Source organism: Anabrus simplex, chromosome 10 (assembly GCF_040414725.1).
Source record: "Anabrus simplex isolate iqAnaSimp1 chromosome 10, ASM4041472v1, whole genome shotgun sequence".
NCBI lineage: Eukaryota > Metazoa > Arthropoda > Insecta > Orthoptera > Tettigoniidae > Anabrus > Anabrus simplex.
In genome coordinates, this window is record NC_090274.1 from 31,237,776 (window position 1) to 31,253,891 (window position 16,116).

At 40.3% G+C, this 16,116-nt stretch overlaps 2 protein-coding genes across 3 annotated transcripts in view; one reads left to right on the top strand and one right to left on the bottom strand.

Annotated features, from left to right (window-relative positions):
• The window catches only part of Ccdc58 (Coiled-coil domain-containing 58), a 28,186-nt gene extending 15,901 nt beyond the window's left edge, over positions 1 to 12,285 (bottom strand). Inside the window, exons 1-3 of the mRNA XM_067154766.2 lie at positions 12,219 to 12,285; positions 9,589 to 9,714; positions 9,347 to 9,493 (exon numbers count right to left, since the gene is read on the bottom strand). Of these exons, the coding sequence (XP_067010867.1) occupies positions 9,347 to 9,493; positions 9,589 to 9,714; positions 12,219 to 12,278 (333 nt within the window). The 5' untranslated portion in view covers positions 12,279 to 12,285. The remainder of the gene's footprint in view (positions 1 to 9,346; positions 9,494 to 9,588; positions 9,715 to 12,218) is intronic.
• A 50-nt stretch (positions 12,286 to 12,335) lies between these two features.
• Kap-alpha1 (karyopherin alpha1) overlaps positions 12,336 to 16,116 on the top strand; it is a 66,337-nt gene continuing 62,556 nt past the window's right edge. Inside the window, exons 1-2 of one of the 2 annotated variants that reach the window (XM_067154763.2) lie at positions 12,336 to 12,418; positions 12,921 to 13,097. In XM_067154763.2, coding sequence (XP_067010864.1) covers positions 12,921 to 13,097 — 177 coding nt within the window. In that variant the 5' untranslated portion in view covers positions 12,336 to 12,418. Of the gene's footprint in view, positions 12,419 to 12,605; positions 12,750 to 12,920; positions 13,098 to 16,116 lie in introns of those variants that run through there. The other variant, XM_068229382.1, reaches the window with a different exon arrangement.

Here is a 16,116-nt window from a genome sequence, read left to right on the forward strand (position 1 = left end):
CATCAACTCCCTTTCTCTTCTTCCTCGACAAGTCCAGAAGGCGTGGCGATGATATAGCTGACCAGCTTGCAAGCCTCGCGCACGGGTCGCTGTTTACTAGCCTTGGTCATAAAATAAACCCATGACTCACGCAAAATCCCAAGCTTCAAGAATAACCCTCCGTATACACAAACATGAGATGAAATGAAAACAACTATGTCACAACATATTGACCGTATTTACAACATAATGAATTCTTATCCTACATAATATGATAATTTAAATAATAAAACGATGTTATCATATATACAATATGATTCCAGAAAGCCTTGATTACAAATGATTGACGTTGAATAAATATGTTATTACAAATAATTGCCGATGGCGGATAAACTTGATATCAAATGATATCGCGTAAAATGATATTATATTAAATTAGTAGGGCTGGAGAAGCCTGGACGATTACAATGTTAGTAAATCTAGTGGGACAATTAGTCCCAAAAGGAGAAGAACTTCCACATGAAAAACAGTGTTCGTTCTGTCCGGGATAGGTTACATATGCCTCATAACGCGCTACAGTGAGGGTTGAAGGAATGGGCTTTTCAATTATCGACAACTTAACTACCTTTATTCCTGTATCGACTTGACAGCGGTATCTATTTGACCACTTCTCCTTTTTTATTTGTTGTACCTTGCCATAATTCTGCAGAACGTACTGTACCCGCTCGTTCGGTACTGCCGGCGGTATATTCATTATGATACCAATATAAATAGTCTGTTATTAATCGTACAGTGGTAAGTTCTATTTCACCGGGCATGATTGTAACTGTCACTGAATCACCGTTCATTAATGTAAGAGAATTTGTATCTCTAAAGGAATGTAAGTACTTCTGGTAGCTTCTGTCATTATTAAATTTGAGATAGGCTGCATTCTGTTTTCCAACTAGTTGAATTGTTTGTAGTTCATCATCACAAACCTTTAGAACGTCTTCTATCCACTGGTGAATTTCGTGGGCTGTTGGTCTCTGTTGCTCCTTGCTGGATACAACTTTCAGTGTGTTTTGCCATGTAATTTTGGATGCCATTTTGCCTAACTGTACTCGTTCAATAACTTCGATTTCAAATAAACAAATACTCACACTACTGCCCTTGTCAAGTTAGCAGTGGACCGGCCAGACAACCTCTTGGCTGGCTGTACAAGCAAGACTCTGTTATGATACAGTCTATTATGGATTGGTGCCTCTACCCTCCATGTGTAACAGTGAACAGCCTTATGCATGCATACATACATACATACATATCTTTATTGCCCACCCTAGTGTACACCATCGGCTTACAAGCAATAAAGACAGACAGAGCGAAACAAAGGAAAACAAGCAATAATAGCAACTACATCTCTCTTAAAACTACTTAACTACATTAACTACCTCTACATCTACTCAGTATCATCCCACACGTACGCGGATAGCCAGCACACATGCAGGACGATACCGCACTACTAACTACCCTAAGCCCAACCCCTGACTACCACAAAAAAAAATTAGACTGCAACAGCCCTGGTATGGAACACATGCCCACCAACCCGTCTACAGCAGCCACCAGCCTTGCCACGTGAGAACTGGTATCGTATCTCACCGACACTCACTGCCAAACACTGTGTTCCTTCCCTTATCATGTGTTACAAGCCACCCTGGCTGAAACCAGACCCAACAGGTGGTCTGCCACACACTTCCGCTATGTACGTCACACATACTCTTGTCCACTGTCAGCACACTACCTTCCCTTTCCTTTTCCTTTCCGTGCAGACATGCTCAAGTCTAACTTCTTTGGAGTGGGGTCAAGTCCCCACTCCTCCCTCTTCCCTTGATACGTCACCCTCACCTCTCACGCACTACTCCCGCTCACTACATCTCACCTTATAAAACTTAAGATTTAAACATCAGCTAACAACCATTTAACATTCCTCATCAACGCACCTAAAACAATTAACTTTTTTAAAAAATTTTTACACAGACACACAGTTTTCATTCGTAGTCCATTAGTTCACTCAGTCTTCTCCACCTACCGCACCACACTTCACATATCGAACCGTCTCACCTTATTAAGCTTCAGTCTTAAACATCACCTAACAATCATTTTACATCCCTCATCATCGCACTTAAAACAATTTAACTTTTTTTTTTTAACATTTCACTTACACACAAACAAACAGTTTCCATTCCAAATCCATTAGTTCACTCCGTCTTCTCAGTCTACAGCACCTCAATTACATCAAACTGTTAGACTTATCCCATTTCTTCCATCCTATTAAACTTAATACATAAACATCAAGAATCCCTCAATTTTACACCCCTCGTCAAGGCATCTACACCATTTAACATTTTTTTTTTTTCATATGACCTACTTTCATAATTTCCATACTGCCAACATTTTCTCCTTAACTACATTCCCACTTAATCTATCTCAATTCTATCACATACACCTTCTTTATACTCCCTCCTCACACAAATACACTTAAACAATCCATTTTTTTTTTCCACTCCTCATTTACACACCAACAGACAGTACTCCATTCCAAGTCCATTAGTTCACTCAGTCAACTCACTTTTTTTTTTTTTTGCTTCCACCTAAGCTTCATTTCAACTATCCACGATAAACTTAAACTATATACCAACTTCTTAAATTTACACTACCCTCAAACCTACTCAACCTCCCCTTTTCTCAACTCTTACCTAATTTTCTCAGGCTTTCCCTTGGCCCCAGGCGGATCACCTTTCTACAGGGCAAGGTGCTCTCCCCATTTCCCCTAACACTACAGCCCCCTCTTCTGATATCATGATTACCATGATACCCTTCCCGCATCTGCTCAGGGCGGAGATCCATTCCTCTGAGCAGAATGCCTTCCCCCTTTCTCCCTCGGCACGAACCACATTATCTGCACAATCCCTGTTACTCCCTCAATTTCTTTATAAATATAGCTCTGGCCACATTTAAGAATTTCGCTATATTCGTTCCTTTCTCCCACTCTCTACATAACCAAGATGTTATCTTATAGCTTTTCCCTACCATATGCAGCTCCTTCTTACTTAGTAGTTTGATCTTTATCTCCGCCAATGGTCGGCATTGATTAAAAATATGCAGGTCCTCCCACTTCTCTCCACATAACACACATCTATCCCTATTCTCACTACCTACCCATCCCCTATTCCTTGGAACACCCAATATCCACCAATACAAACCTCCCTTATCCCTTCTACCCTCAAACTCCGTTTTCGGGTTTATTACTTCGACCAATTTACTTAATACTGATAAAGAGACTCTCTTTCTACATTCCCCTATTAAGCTCTGTCTTTTAATATCTAGCAGTCTTCCCTTTATCCTTTCCCATACCCATTTATTCCTACCATCCCCCCAGACCTCTCCATATACCCCCAATCCAATCTTTTGTAACCATTTTTTGCACTTATTCACCCAGTAACCTTCATTCGTCATACCTTTCTGAAAACTGAACGTTTCTTGTACTAACGCCCCACCCTTCCCTTCCTCCAATCTAATCCAGTACTTGAACACCCTCTTAGCTATTTCAACCTCTATAGATTCTTTACAGACTAATCTGGCCCCGGCATTGGCTGTACAATTCGGGAGGTCCATCATGATCTTGCTAAATTTCGCCACCACCTGGTTTAGTTCACTCCTGCCCTCCTCCATTCCCCATACTTCAACCCCAAATAGCATTTTGCCCATTACCAGTGATTTAAACACCGTTTTCTGAATTTTGTATTTAACATCTGGAAATTTCTTTTCTAATACCCCCACTGCCGCAAGCGCTCCTCTTCCTTTAAATTTTGCACTCTTACACTGATTTTTCCAAGAAGCATTCTTACTAATTATTACACCTAGGTACTCAATTTTTTCCCCTGGTTTAATTTCTTCCTGATCTAGCCTCCAGACTTCATTATTCTTTCTCCCACCCCTTTTCCTACACACCATTATCTGAGTCTTTCTTACATTTACTCTGAGAGACCATTTCCTAGTATATTCAACTACCTTGTCCAAGCCTTCTTGCAACCCACTTGCCGTCAAAGCCAAAATCAATAGGTCATCCGCGAATAGCAACCCCGAAACCTCCATTTTCCCTACCCAAGGGCATTGCCATGCGTCTCCACCATGACCCTCTAAAATATTATTTATGAATAATATAAATAATATAAATAATATCGGGGATAACTTACATCCCTGTCTCACCCTGCTTTTCGATTCAAAACACTTACTCAACCTTCCATCCTGCAATTTAATAATCACAAACACTTCCTCATAAATAGTTTCTATTGCCACCCTCATTTTTTTCGACATTCCAACCTCCCCTAATCTCAAAAATAGCGCCTCCCAACTGACCGTATCAAAGGCTTTTTCTAAGTCAATCGCTGCTATAAATAATTTACGCCCTGCTATCCTCACATACTTTGTAATCAAAGTGTCCAGAATCCAAACATTATCGACTGTATTACGTCCTTTCCTAAATCCATTTTGGAACTCAGATATCCTACCGTACTGTTCCGCCCAATTTGTTATCCTATTCGCCAAAACCCCTGTGTACACCTTTGACAGCGAGTCTAGGAGTGTAATTCCTCTATAGTTGTTTGGATCACTACTAGCTCCTTTATTTTTATAAATAGGGCATAATACCCCCTTCCTCCAATCTCTAGGAAATTTCCCCGTTTCCAGCAACCTATTAAAGAATTTCACAATCCCTCTCAACATCGGTTCATTTGCCCCAACCTCCTTCCATACACTATTGGAAATACCATTCACACCTCCTGCAGCCTTGGGTCTAGCATTTTTAATACTGTAATTACCTCCTGCCTTGTTATCTCCCCATCCAATATTGTAATGCCTACTTCCAGTTCCCTTCCAATTTGTGACTTGTCTATTTCTCTACCCAATTTCCCATCCCCTTCTAAAAGCCTTTTAAAATGCCTAACCCACTCGTTTTCTCCTATTTTATCCCCCTTCCCCACCGGTTTCGTTCTTCTGATCTTGTTTATTGACTCCCAAATCCTCTCAAATTTTTTCTCTCTACAATATATATTTATTTTTTCAGCTTCCGCCTCCTTCCATCCTTTTTTCTTCTCATTCAATACCTCCTTATATTCCCTTCTCAATTTACAATATTCCTTCATTTTTTCTTGCACACCCTCCTTCCTAAACTCCGCTAGGGCTCTCATTACAACCTCACGTTTTCTCTTACAGTCTTCATCAAACCATCCATTCATTTTATTCTTTTTTCCCTCTACCCTTCTCCTCACTTTCTTTCCCACCCTCCATACAGGGAGTTCTATTAATTTTAGCACGTTATCCATATCATTCCCTTCTACCGCCCTTTCAATTCCTACCCTTAATATATCTCCCTCCTCTTTCAAATGCCATCTTAATTTCTCTTTAGTATTATCATCCCATACATACTTCCATCCTCCATTCCTATATCTCTCCTTACTTTCCTCCATCTTTCCCTTCTCATCAGCAACCAAAGTTCTCAATTTTATTTTGATAGGCATATGTTCCGTCAACCCACATTCTAACACCTCAAAACTCATTATTCTCCTTAACGCTATCTCTGAGCTTATTCCTATATCCACTACACTCTCTCCATTTGTTGTAATGTACGTCAAATCTTCCACACTATCGCCCTTCATCCACCCATTTAAAATAAATAAATGTTCTATAGCACATAACTCTAATAACCTTTCTCCATAACTATTTACAACATTATCCTTACTCTTCTTTTGCAGTACCCTGTCTACTTTTACTTCTTTCCCGTACACCGGTACTCTATTGCTCACTCTCGCATTCCAATCCCCCAATAAAATCATCCCATCTTCTACATACATTCCTTTAATTGTGTTTATTTCTTCAATCAGTTCGTCAAAAAAATGTTTATTTGCATAAACTGAATCGCTCGGATGGTTATAAAGCAGTGCCAGACAAATTGCTTCTGCTGCTCCCTTCCCCATTTTTACTCTCAACCACACTACCCCTTCTACCCTAGTCTGTAACGTCTCCACCCATTCAGCTATCTCATTTCTTATTAAAACTACTATGCCCCCTGGGTTTCGGCCCCTCTTCCCTATTTTTTTCCTTAACACGTTAACTACTCTATAACCGTGCCATGTAATTTCAGCCCCCTTCCCTAACCACGTCTCTACTAGAGCAATAATCTCAAAATCTTTCACTGAATCCACAATTTCCTTATTCCCTAACTTCCCCATTAATCCCTCAATATTCAGCATCCCTATCACCATATCTAGTTATTTATTTCCTCCCCCTCCCTCCCTATTATTCTGCATTTCACCACTTCCCCCCCTTACTTCTCGTGATTCCTACTTTTGACTCCACCCCATCCCTCTCTTTCTTTTCCCCCCCATCCTTCCCCTTTTCCGTTCCAGAGTCTTTTTTCCCACCCCATAGATCTTTTAAACTTAACGATCTTGCCTTATTTAACGCCTGCTTTCTCTCCAGGTTTATTTCTGCATTTCTCCTATTCGGGGAGGTTGAGTCACTACCCTGACTCCTTTTCCTTCCCGTCCCCTCTTCACTACCTGTATCCACTTCACTTCGGTCTAGTGTCCTACTTGTTGATTCACTTCTTCCTGGGCTGTTCTGACTCACCAAGGACTCTGCTGTCTTCTCTACCTGCCCGCTGACACCGCAGTCCCGTCTTCTCTCTTCCTTCTCCGTACTGATGTCGCCCTGCTCTCGATTTCTGCAACTCATTTCCTCCTCACATTTTTCCATCCTCAGCAGTTCCTCCTGTGTCCACGATCGCGACCAATTTCTGCCTGAAGTTACCAGACACCTCCCCACTATCTTGACTCGCAATCCCTGCGCTCTAGCACACCACATATGCCGCTTATAGACATCCAACCGCATCCTGTCTTCTTTCTCTATCTCAGCTTTCAAATAAATGTTCGATCCTTTCAAATTTCCAGCATTCCTCAGAATTATATCAGCCATCAGGGTTGATATTAATCTTAACTTCACCGGCCTATGTCCCTTGTTCCTTCCCACTCTATATATATCATCTTTATCAACTTCAGAAAAGTTTATCTTCATTTTGTTTGAAACTATGTCCACCACTTTCAATACTAATTCCACTTTTGATTCTGTTCCTTCCTCAGTTACACCATACACAAACACATTTTTCCTTGCTGATTCGTTCCTTGCTAACCTCACTTCTCTCTTCATTGCTGTTAATTCCTCTTCCAGTACCACCACCTTCTTTTTCAAGCTCCCTACCTCATCTTCTATCTCCGCTAACTTGTCATTTACATCTCCAATTTCTTCTTTTATAAAAATTTATAAAAAAGTCCTTCATCTCCTTCATTTGGGTTGCCCGGTGTTCCTGCATCATTTCCTTAATTTCTTCTCCTTTGCTTGCTTCCTTCACCACTCTCTTGATCTCTTCAAGCTCCTCCCAACCGAACGGTCCCTGGTTTGGACCCGGGTTCTTTTCTATACCTCCTACCACCAGCAGCGTCGCAATAATCGTCGCACACAACATAATCTCCAACAGTCCTTTATAACCACTAATTTCTCTTCCTCTCTCAACTCCACCTTCCTTCCAACACTGCCTTGCACCATGCCATCTTCCAATTCTTAGCCTGTATTGCTGTAGCGTTATTCCCATATTGCGCACCTCAGCTCACTCACACGTCCGCACTTCCCGATGTCTCGCTCGTGACTGAACAGCCTTATGCTTGAAGAATGTATTCATAACTGCTAACTCCATACTAGCACAGGAGTCTAGTAAATGCTTCCCATTCATGTTGGCTTCCGAATCTTCCCCACATTTACCCACCACTGTCTCATGCCCTTCAGTTCTATTTCCAATTCTTGCATAAAAATCATCCATTACCACAATCCTTTTCTTGTTGTTGACACTTATTATATCACACAGTGCTTCATAAAACAGGTCACTTCATCCTAATTTGCTCTCTCCTTCAGTGTATACACTAACATGATTCTCATCCTTATTCCTCCAACCAATAAATCTATCCAGACCAATTTTTCATTTAGGTGCTTAAAACAAACAGCCCCACCCAGCACTCTGCCCTTCCTTTTCTGACACCTGTTTAGAAGGGCTTGTAATAACCTACTTCAACTCACCTTACCTGAGCATTATTAAGTCATATTCCTAAATATTTAAAATAACTAACATAGCTTAGAGGTTCTTCATTCAGGAACAGGAATGGCTATAAATACCTAGGGATCACATAGGTAACTCGAGTAACCTTCTCAATGCATCTAGGAGAGAGAATCGTAACAGCTGTATGGTTGATTAATGAGAAGCATCTGACACACCTCTTGCCAGAGATGATAATGAGGCTGTTTGGTGTGAAGGTGATACCAACAGCATAGAATTAATATGAGTATGCGTATTGAAAAGATGACTGAAGGAACTAGAAAACTTGAAGACAATGTTTCTTAAGCAAGCTCTCAGTATGTCAAAATACACTACATCCTGACTAGCCTACTGCCAGCCCCGCGGTGTGGGAGTAGCGTGCCTGCCTCACATCCGCAGGCCCCGTTCAATTCCCGGCCAGGTTAGGGATTTTTACCTAGATCTGAGGGCTGGTTCGAGGTCAACTCAGCCAACGTGAGGAGCTATCAGACGGTGAGATGGTGGCCCCGGTCTAGAAAGCCAAGAATAACGGCCGAGAGGATTTGTCGTGTTGACCACATGACGTCTCATAATCTGGAGGTCTTCAGGCTGAGCAGCGGTAGCTTGGTAGGCCTTGGCCCTTCGGGGCTGTTGTGCCATGGTTTTTTTTAAAAATTTTTTTTTACTAGCCTACTTACAAGGAAAATGTTCCTAGTGGAAGATAGAGACTCTAACTTCTACTACTAGCCACAAGAGTTATAAGAAGCTGTGGGGGGTATAACAAGGATATGTCAAGTGTTCTACGCAAGCACTGTGATGGTAAACCTGGAGCAGACATGTGGAGAATATGATTCAAGGCATGCAGTCACCATTTGCCATACAAAGATTTCATCATAAAGTACGTAGAACTGTGGAACCCTACAAGCTAGGTCTGGAGTACGTATACAAATACTGTAAACAACTATGCAAGAGATACTATGCAAGAATGGGAATATTCAGGCAAGAAAGTCTCACACAGTTGTTCCAATGAGTGTCTTAAATAAACACATACACTGTGTGCATTTCTTTATTAAGGTACAGATCCAGAATATGCCTGGTATGAAAATGGGGAAATCACAAAAGAAACACCTTCAGGAGTGTACAAGGTGAGGTTTGAATCCACATTATCCCGTAAGCTTATAATATAAAATTAAGAACCATTAAATGTACCTGGGTTTGTTCCTTTCTTAACGCTTTTAAAAGTACAGGATCATTAGCATTCTTCTCTCTCTGTTCCTTGAGTTGTTTCACCTTTTCAGCTGTGTAACTGATGCATCTCTTAATAGCTGCATCTCTTTTCTTGTAGCTGGATTTCAACTGCACAGTACAATTACATATCAAATGCATTATTCATTTAATAAGAAGATAATAAAGATATCTATAGGACCTACCCAATGTACAATTAAGCCTACCTGATCATGGAGCTGTTTACATGTTGAAGATGGATCAACTTGCCCTTTAAATGATTCTGTTGGTATGGATGTATTAAGAGCATAAACAATTTTATCATCAAGACTTCTCATCTTTTTTAAAGAATCCTGCAATATAGAGGTTCTAGTTGAAGTTATTTTGGCAATAAAAGGTCTATTCCACAAGTTCACATATTAATACACACCAATTATAAAACACTACTGATATTGGAAAGAAAATTTTAACTTCTTTACAAGAAAAAAGCTTTTTTAAGTTTTTTGCTAGTGGCTTTAAGTCGCACTGACTCAGATAGGTCTTATGGCGACGATGGGATAGGAAAGGCCTAGGAGTTGGTGCAGACTGGAAAGAAATAGAGTTAGAAATGGCTGTGGAAGTAAGGAGAAATTGAAGGAACTTACTAGAAAATTGAATCTAGCAAAGAAGGCAGCTAAGGATAATATGATGGCAAGCATAATTGGCAGTCATACGAATTTTAGTGAAAAATGGAAGGGTATGTATAGGTATTTTAAGGCAGAAACAGGTTCCAAGAAGGACATTCCAGGAATAATTAATGAACAAGGGGAGTGTGTATGTGAGGATCTTCAAAAGGCAGAAGTATTCAGTCAGCAGTATGTAAAGATTGTTGGTTACAAGGATAATGTCGGGATAGAGGAGGAGACTAAGGCCAAAGAAGTAATAAAATTTACATATGATAACAATGACATTTACAATAAGATACAAAAGTTCAAAACTAGAAAAGCGACTGGAATTGATCAGATTTCTGGGGATATACTAAAGACAATGCGTTGGGATATAGTACCATATCTGAAGTACTTATTTGATTATTGTTTGGTCGGAGGAGCTATACCAGATGAATGGAGAGTTGCTATAGTTGCCCCTGTGTATAAAGGAAAGGGTGATAGACACAAAGCTGAAAATTACAGGCCAGTAAGTTTGACATGCATTATATGTAAGCTTTGGGAAGGCATTCTTTCTGATTATATTAGACATGTTTGTGAAAGTAATAACTGGTTCGATAGAAGGCAATTCGGTTTTAGGAAAGGTTATTCCACTGAAGCTCAACTTGTAGGATTCCAGCAAGATATAGCAGATATCTTGGATTCTGGAGGTCAAATGGACTGTATCGCGATTGATCTGTCTAAAGCATTTGATAGAGTGGATCATGGGAGACTACTGGCAAAAATGAGTGCAATTGGACTAGACAAAAGAGTGACTGAATGGGTTGCTAAATAGATCTCAGAGAATTAGAGTAGGTGAAGCTTTATCTGACCCTGTAATAATTAAGAGGGGAATTCCTCAAGGCAGTATTATCGGAACTTTATGTTTTTTTATATATATAAATGATATGAGTAAAGGAGTGGAATCGGAGGTAAGGCTTTTTGCGGATGATGTTATTCTCTATAGAGTGAGAAATAAGTTACAAGATTGTGAGCAACTGCAACGTGACCTCGAAAATGTTGTGAGATGGACAGCAGGCAATGGTATGTTGGTAAACGGGGTTAAAAGTCAGGTTGTGAGTTTTACAAGTAGGAAAAGTCCTCTCAGTTTTAATTACTGCGTTGATGGGGTGAAAGTTCCTTTTGGGGATCATTGTAAGTATCTAGGTGTTAATATAAGGAAAGATCTTCATTGGGGTAAACACATAAATGGGATTGTAAATAAAGGGTACAGATGTCTGCATATGGTTATGAGAGTATTTAGGGGTTGTAGTAAGGATGTAAAGGAGAGAGCATATTTGTCTCTGGTAAGACCCCAACTAGAGTATGGTTCCAGTGTATGGGACCCTCACCAGGATTACTTGATTCCGGAACTGGAAAAAATCAAAAGAAAAGCAGCTCTATTTGTTCTGGGCGATTTCTGACAAAAGAGTAGCGTTACAAAAATATTGCAAAGTTTGGCCTGGGAAGACTTGGGAGAAAGGAGACGAGCTGCTCGACTAAGTGGTATGTTCCGAGCTGTCAGTGGAGAGATGGCATGGGAGGACATCAGTAGACGATTAAGTTTGAATGGTGTCTTTAAAAGTAGGAAAGATCACAATATAAAGTTGGAATTCAAGAGGACAAATTGGGGCAAATATTCGTTTATAGGAAGGGGAGTTAGCGATTGGAATAACTTACCAAGAGAGATGTTCAATAAATTTCCAATTTCTTTGAAATCTTTTAGGAAAAGGCTAGGAAAACAACAAATAGGGAATCTGCCACCTGGGCGACTGCCCTAAATGCAGATCAGTATTGAATGATTGATTGATTGATTGAAGGAAGCGGCCGTGGCCTTAATTAATGTACAGCCACAGCATTTGTCTGGTGTGAAAATGGGAAACCACGGAAAACCATATTCAGGGCTGCCGACAGTGGGATTCAAACCCGCTATCTCCCGGGTGGAAGCTCACAGCCGTGCGCCTCTAACCGCACAGCCAACTCGCCTGGTAACTTTTTAAGTAAAACAGTACAGTGTTCCAGGAGTGAAATCTCCTTGGAATATTTGGGACTATAGGTTAGGTCTACCCATACATGTGATTTTAAAAAAATCATAATAAAACAAAAAGTGTTAAATATTATAATATACATTCATACAAGTGCATTAAATTCAACATATCCCAAAATTTCTCTACCTGAAATTCAAGAAAGTCGACACATTCCGGTATCACTTCAGTACTTACGGCCGCAGCCATTTTTAAATAAATCTCGAACCCAAATCTATTACCCATGATACCCTAAAAACGAAAGGCCTTGAAGTTGAAAGCTACGGGAGAAGGAGAAGTTTCCATGAAATTTTCATTTTAAAAACGAATTTAAATCATTATTTATAAAGGTAATTGCTAAATATCCATATCAGTTTGTTGTTAACTTCCAATTGAGGTGCTATTTCATGAGCTTAGTGCAGCTTGAGTCTTAAAGTGCGGAAAATGTATGGGTTTGTTACTGTGTGAATGTCAGATGCAAAGCACTGACAAAATCTATCGCCTCATGTGACCCGTCTCGTTGAGTGATATATCCGTTGATTACGCAAATTTTACGAATTTTCAGTTGAGCAGAGCTGTTTCCTCACAGCAGTTTCTTGCCCTGTGGCCGAAAATATTAGGTGCAGTGATTGGAAAAAGACTAATCAATAATTGTGTTGACCGTATGAGTCATCAGTCATCGTACGAAACTTTGGTTAAATTTATTGAAATACTCCTTCGTGTTATCATAGTGTTCAGTGTTGTATATAGTCTGTTAATTATAATTAACCACTGTGAATAGTGAGGAGATGCCTTTTACCTTTGGATGAGAAGGGTTATGTGGTAGTGCTAAGTGAAATATTTCCATTTTAGATGTCGGGGCCTACTCATAAATATCGTTACAAAAATGCTGGTCTGGATTCTCAAGAACTGCGAAGGCGAAGGGAAGAAGAAGGAGTTCAATTACGGAAACAAAAGCGAGAACAGCAACTCTTTAAGCGTCGAAATGTGTTCATGCCAGCTTTGCCTGATGATGATGGGAGTATGCAGGTATGTCTAAAATCATATACAGATATGTTCTTTGCTAAGATGTTCATTGTGAGAACGCTAGATTAAGGTGTGATTGAATTATATTTTTGAGGCATACAGAATCGTATGCCGTTTTATTTAGGCTGTACTCTGTCTTCGTGACACTGACTAATTTAATGAACAACGTAATGCTCAGTATAGGCCAAGTTGAAATATACTAGTCCAATTGATATATTGACCAGGTCTTAATTCCTTAAATCTCATTTCGTTCGGCACGGAAACTAGTCTGTAAACAAATCAGCGGTGAGAAAATTAACGTGTAGGCCTATACAATTTAACAAAGTCAAACTCCATACTTACACCTACATGTCGGGAGCAGGTAATCTGACATTTTATACAAAATTCACCGCTGTAGTTTTAATAACATATTACTTGGCGTTCATAGAGACATTGAATTGGTATATCTGAGTGTGTTTCTATCGTGTTGCACTTGAGCTACAGTATGTTTACATTTGGATAATTATGTTAGTCACTTGATCCAGAGACTAGCACGTTTACTGTATACTTTCCCACAAGAAGTACTATTGTTATTGGATGGCATACAGAAGCATAATATTTACAATAATATTGTCATTGGGAGAGCGCATAAATGTGCAAAGTACATTTTGAGATCAACCTTCCTTACTAATCCGTGTATGGGACTGAAGTTGAGTCTTTTCTCACACCGCATGATATGATATGTATCACATTTTTTTGACATAGCATGCATATATAGTAGAAATTCAGTAAGATTTACATTAGGGCCTACTTTTATAGCATGATAAGGATGTTGGAAATCTTAAGTGGAATACCTTGTAGAGGAGGGATGTGTTCACAGCGAGAGTAAAGAACCCACTCGCCATCCCCCAGAAGTAATTTTGCTTTTATAACCTAATAGAATTTATCACGCGCCATAGTCCATCGCCTAACTACGTACCAGCATTTCCATTGGGTGAGACACAATGGGATATGACGTCACTCCCAGCAATGAAGTAAAATTCTGTTACCAACCCGCGCACAAGAAATACACAACTACCCAGACCAATGGAGGTGTCACGCGGAATACTATACTCCGCACGGCCTTACTTCTAAATTGAAGTTTCGCAAAACAAATGAGCATCGCCTTACTTCTGTTGCCAGCACGCTACGCCCGCGAGAACAGCTGGTGCAATATGACCGCGGTAAACAGCCCTTTTAAATTGTAATACATACTCAGAAAAACGAATGAATATGGATTGAAAACAAATTCACAAGAACTACACTTTCTAACAATATCTGGCACTGAAAGACAATATATTATTAACAATAAAAAAAGAGAATGGGGAAATAACACATCACTAACGGCTAATGGCTGGCACAGAAAGGAGGTTATGGCCTACAAAGGGAACACTACTGATCTCAGAGTCGCTGGAACCCTCCAACAATATGACAAACACACTGAATATTGAAGGAAAATGCAAAGGATCGCGAACTGTACCGAATACCACACATCGCTGAGCGAGATAGGTTAACCATGTGGCGAATGTAAATATTGGAGTTGGCAACTAGGTTTCGAGATCGTTCTCAGCCGATATAAATCGATATGAATGGCAGCTTGGGATTGGTTGGATGTCTGTGCTTCAGCGCATAACCACCAGACAGAGCCAAAATCTGGTAAAACGTCAATTTAGAAGTAGAGCCGTACGGAGTATAGAGATCTAGGGCCTCATTGCGGCTTCTAACCTGACCCCCTTTGCTTCATCCAGACCAATGGCCTAACCAATCCAGACCAATAGTTTTGTCACGACATTCGTAAATTCAAAAGTAGCGCAGCTCTGTCCACCGCATGATCAAGCCCTTCGCGACACACGAGCGAGAGAGAAACAAATGACTGTGCAGTCGCGCCTAGATGCGTGCGCTGGAAAATGTAAGTTGTTCTGAATTTTTGCCGCATATACTGTACACTGAGAATCATCTTACCCCATCACAGGACATAAGATGCCTGCATCAATTTCTGTGAGATGATTGCGTCAGTGCAGAAGAAGTTACTTCATATTTCTTTTTGTGTTTTACTCGTCATTGTCATTAGTTCTTCAAATCCTGGTGTAAATGTTATCAGCAGCTAGAGTCTCAATTCATCAGCTAAAGAGATCTCTCTTGTTAAGGCATAGGCTAGGCGTGAAGACTCGAGTTTTGAAAAAGACTGCTTTTTGAGAACGTTGAATTAATGATGCAGCCATATGTTGCCTGGCCCACATCAGGCACTGGAGTAACTTTCAGGCAAAATAGTCTGATTGTCTTTTCCAGTGAGGGGGTTCTAACATGCCTTATGTCACTCTTCATTCTTATTGCAACATTCTCTCTCTCATGGAGGTAGTTTGTGAAGAAGTTAGTTGATATCAGTAACGTCACCTCTAGACACTCGGAAGTATGAGACATACAAGAAGTGCCTGCCTTTAAAGTGAATATCTCCAAATTTACCCCCTTTTCTGCCAGCCCCACGGTGTAGAGATAGTGTGCCGCCTCCTTATCCAGAGGCCCTGGGTTTGATTTCCAGCCAGGTCAGGAATTTTTACGTGGATTTGAGGGCTGGTTTGAGGTTCACTCAGCCTTTGTGATTACAGTTGAGAACCCTTCTGACAGTGAGATAGCGGCGCCTGTCTAGAAAGCGAAGAATAATGCTTGATAGGATTTGTTGCGCTGACCACATGGCACCTCATAATCTACTTGGTAGGCTATGGCTCTTCGTGACTGTTGCATTATGGGGTTTGGTTTTGGTTTGCCTCCTTTTTTTTAGAAGTTACCATCACTGTATTAGCCTCATTCAGATGCATTTAGTTTCCTCCTGCCCATTAAGTCGCTCAGTTAAAGGCTTGCTGAACATTTTCATCCTCATACAGGTTCAGTTTGACAGGTTTTGATATTCTCACATCTTCTGATGTGGTCTTAGTAAATAGAATGGGGCTCATTGGATCCCCTTGAAGGACTCCTGTCCTCTTTTATGTGGAGTTGGATCTTACAT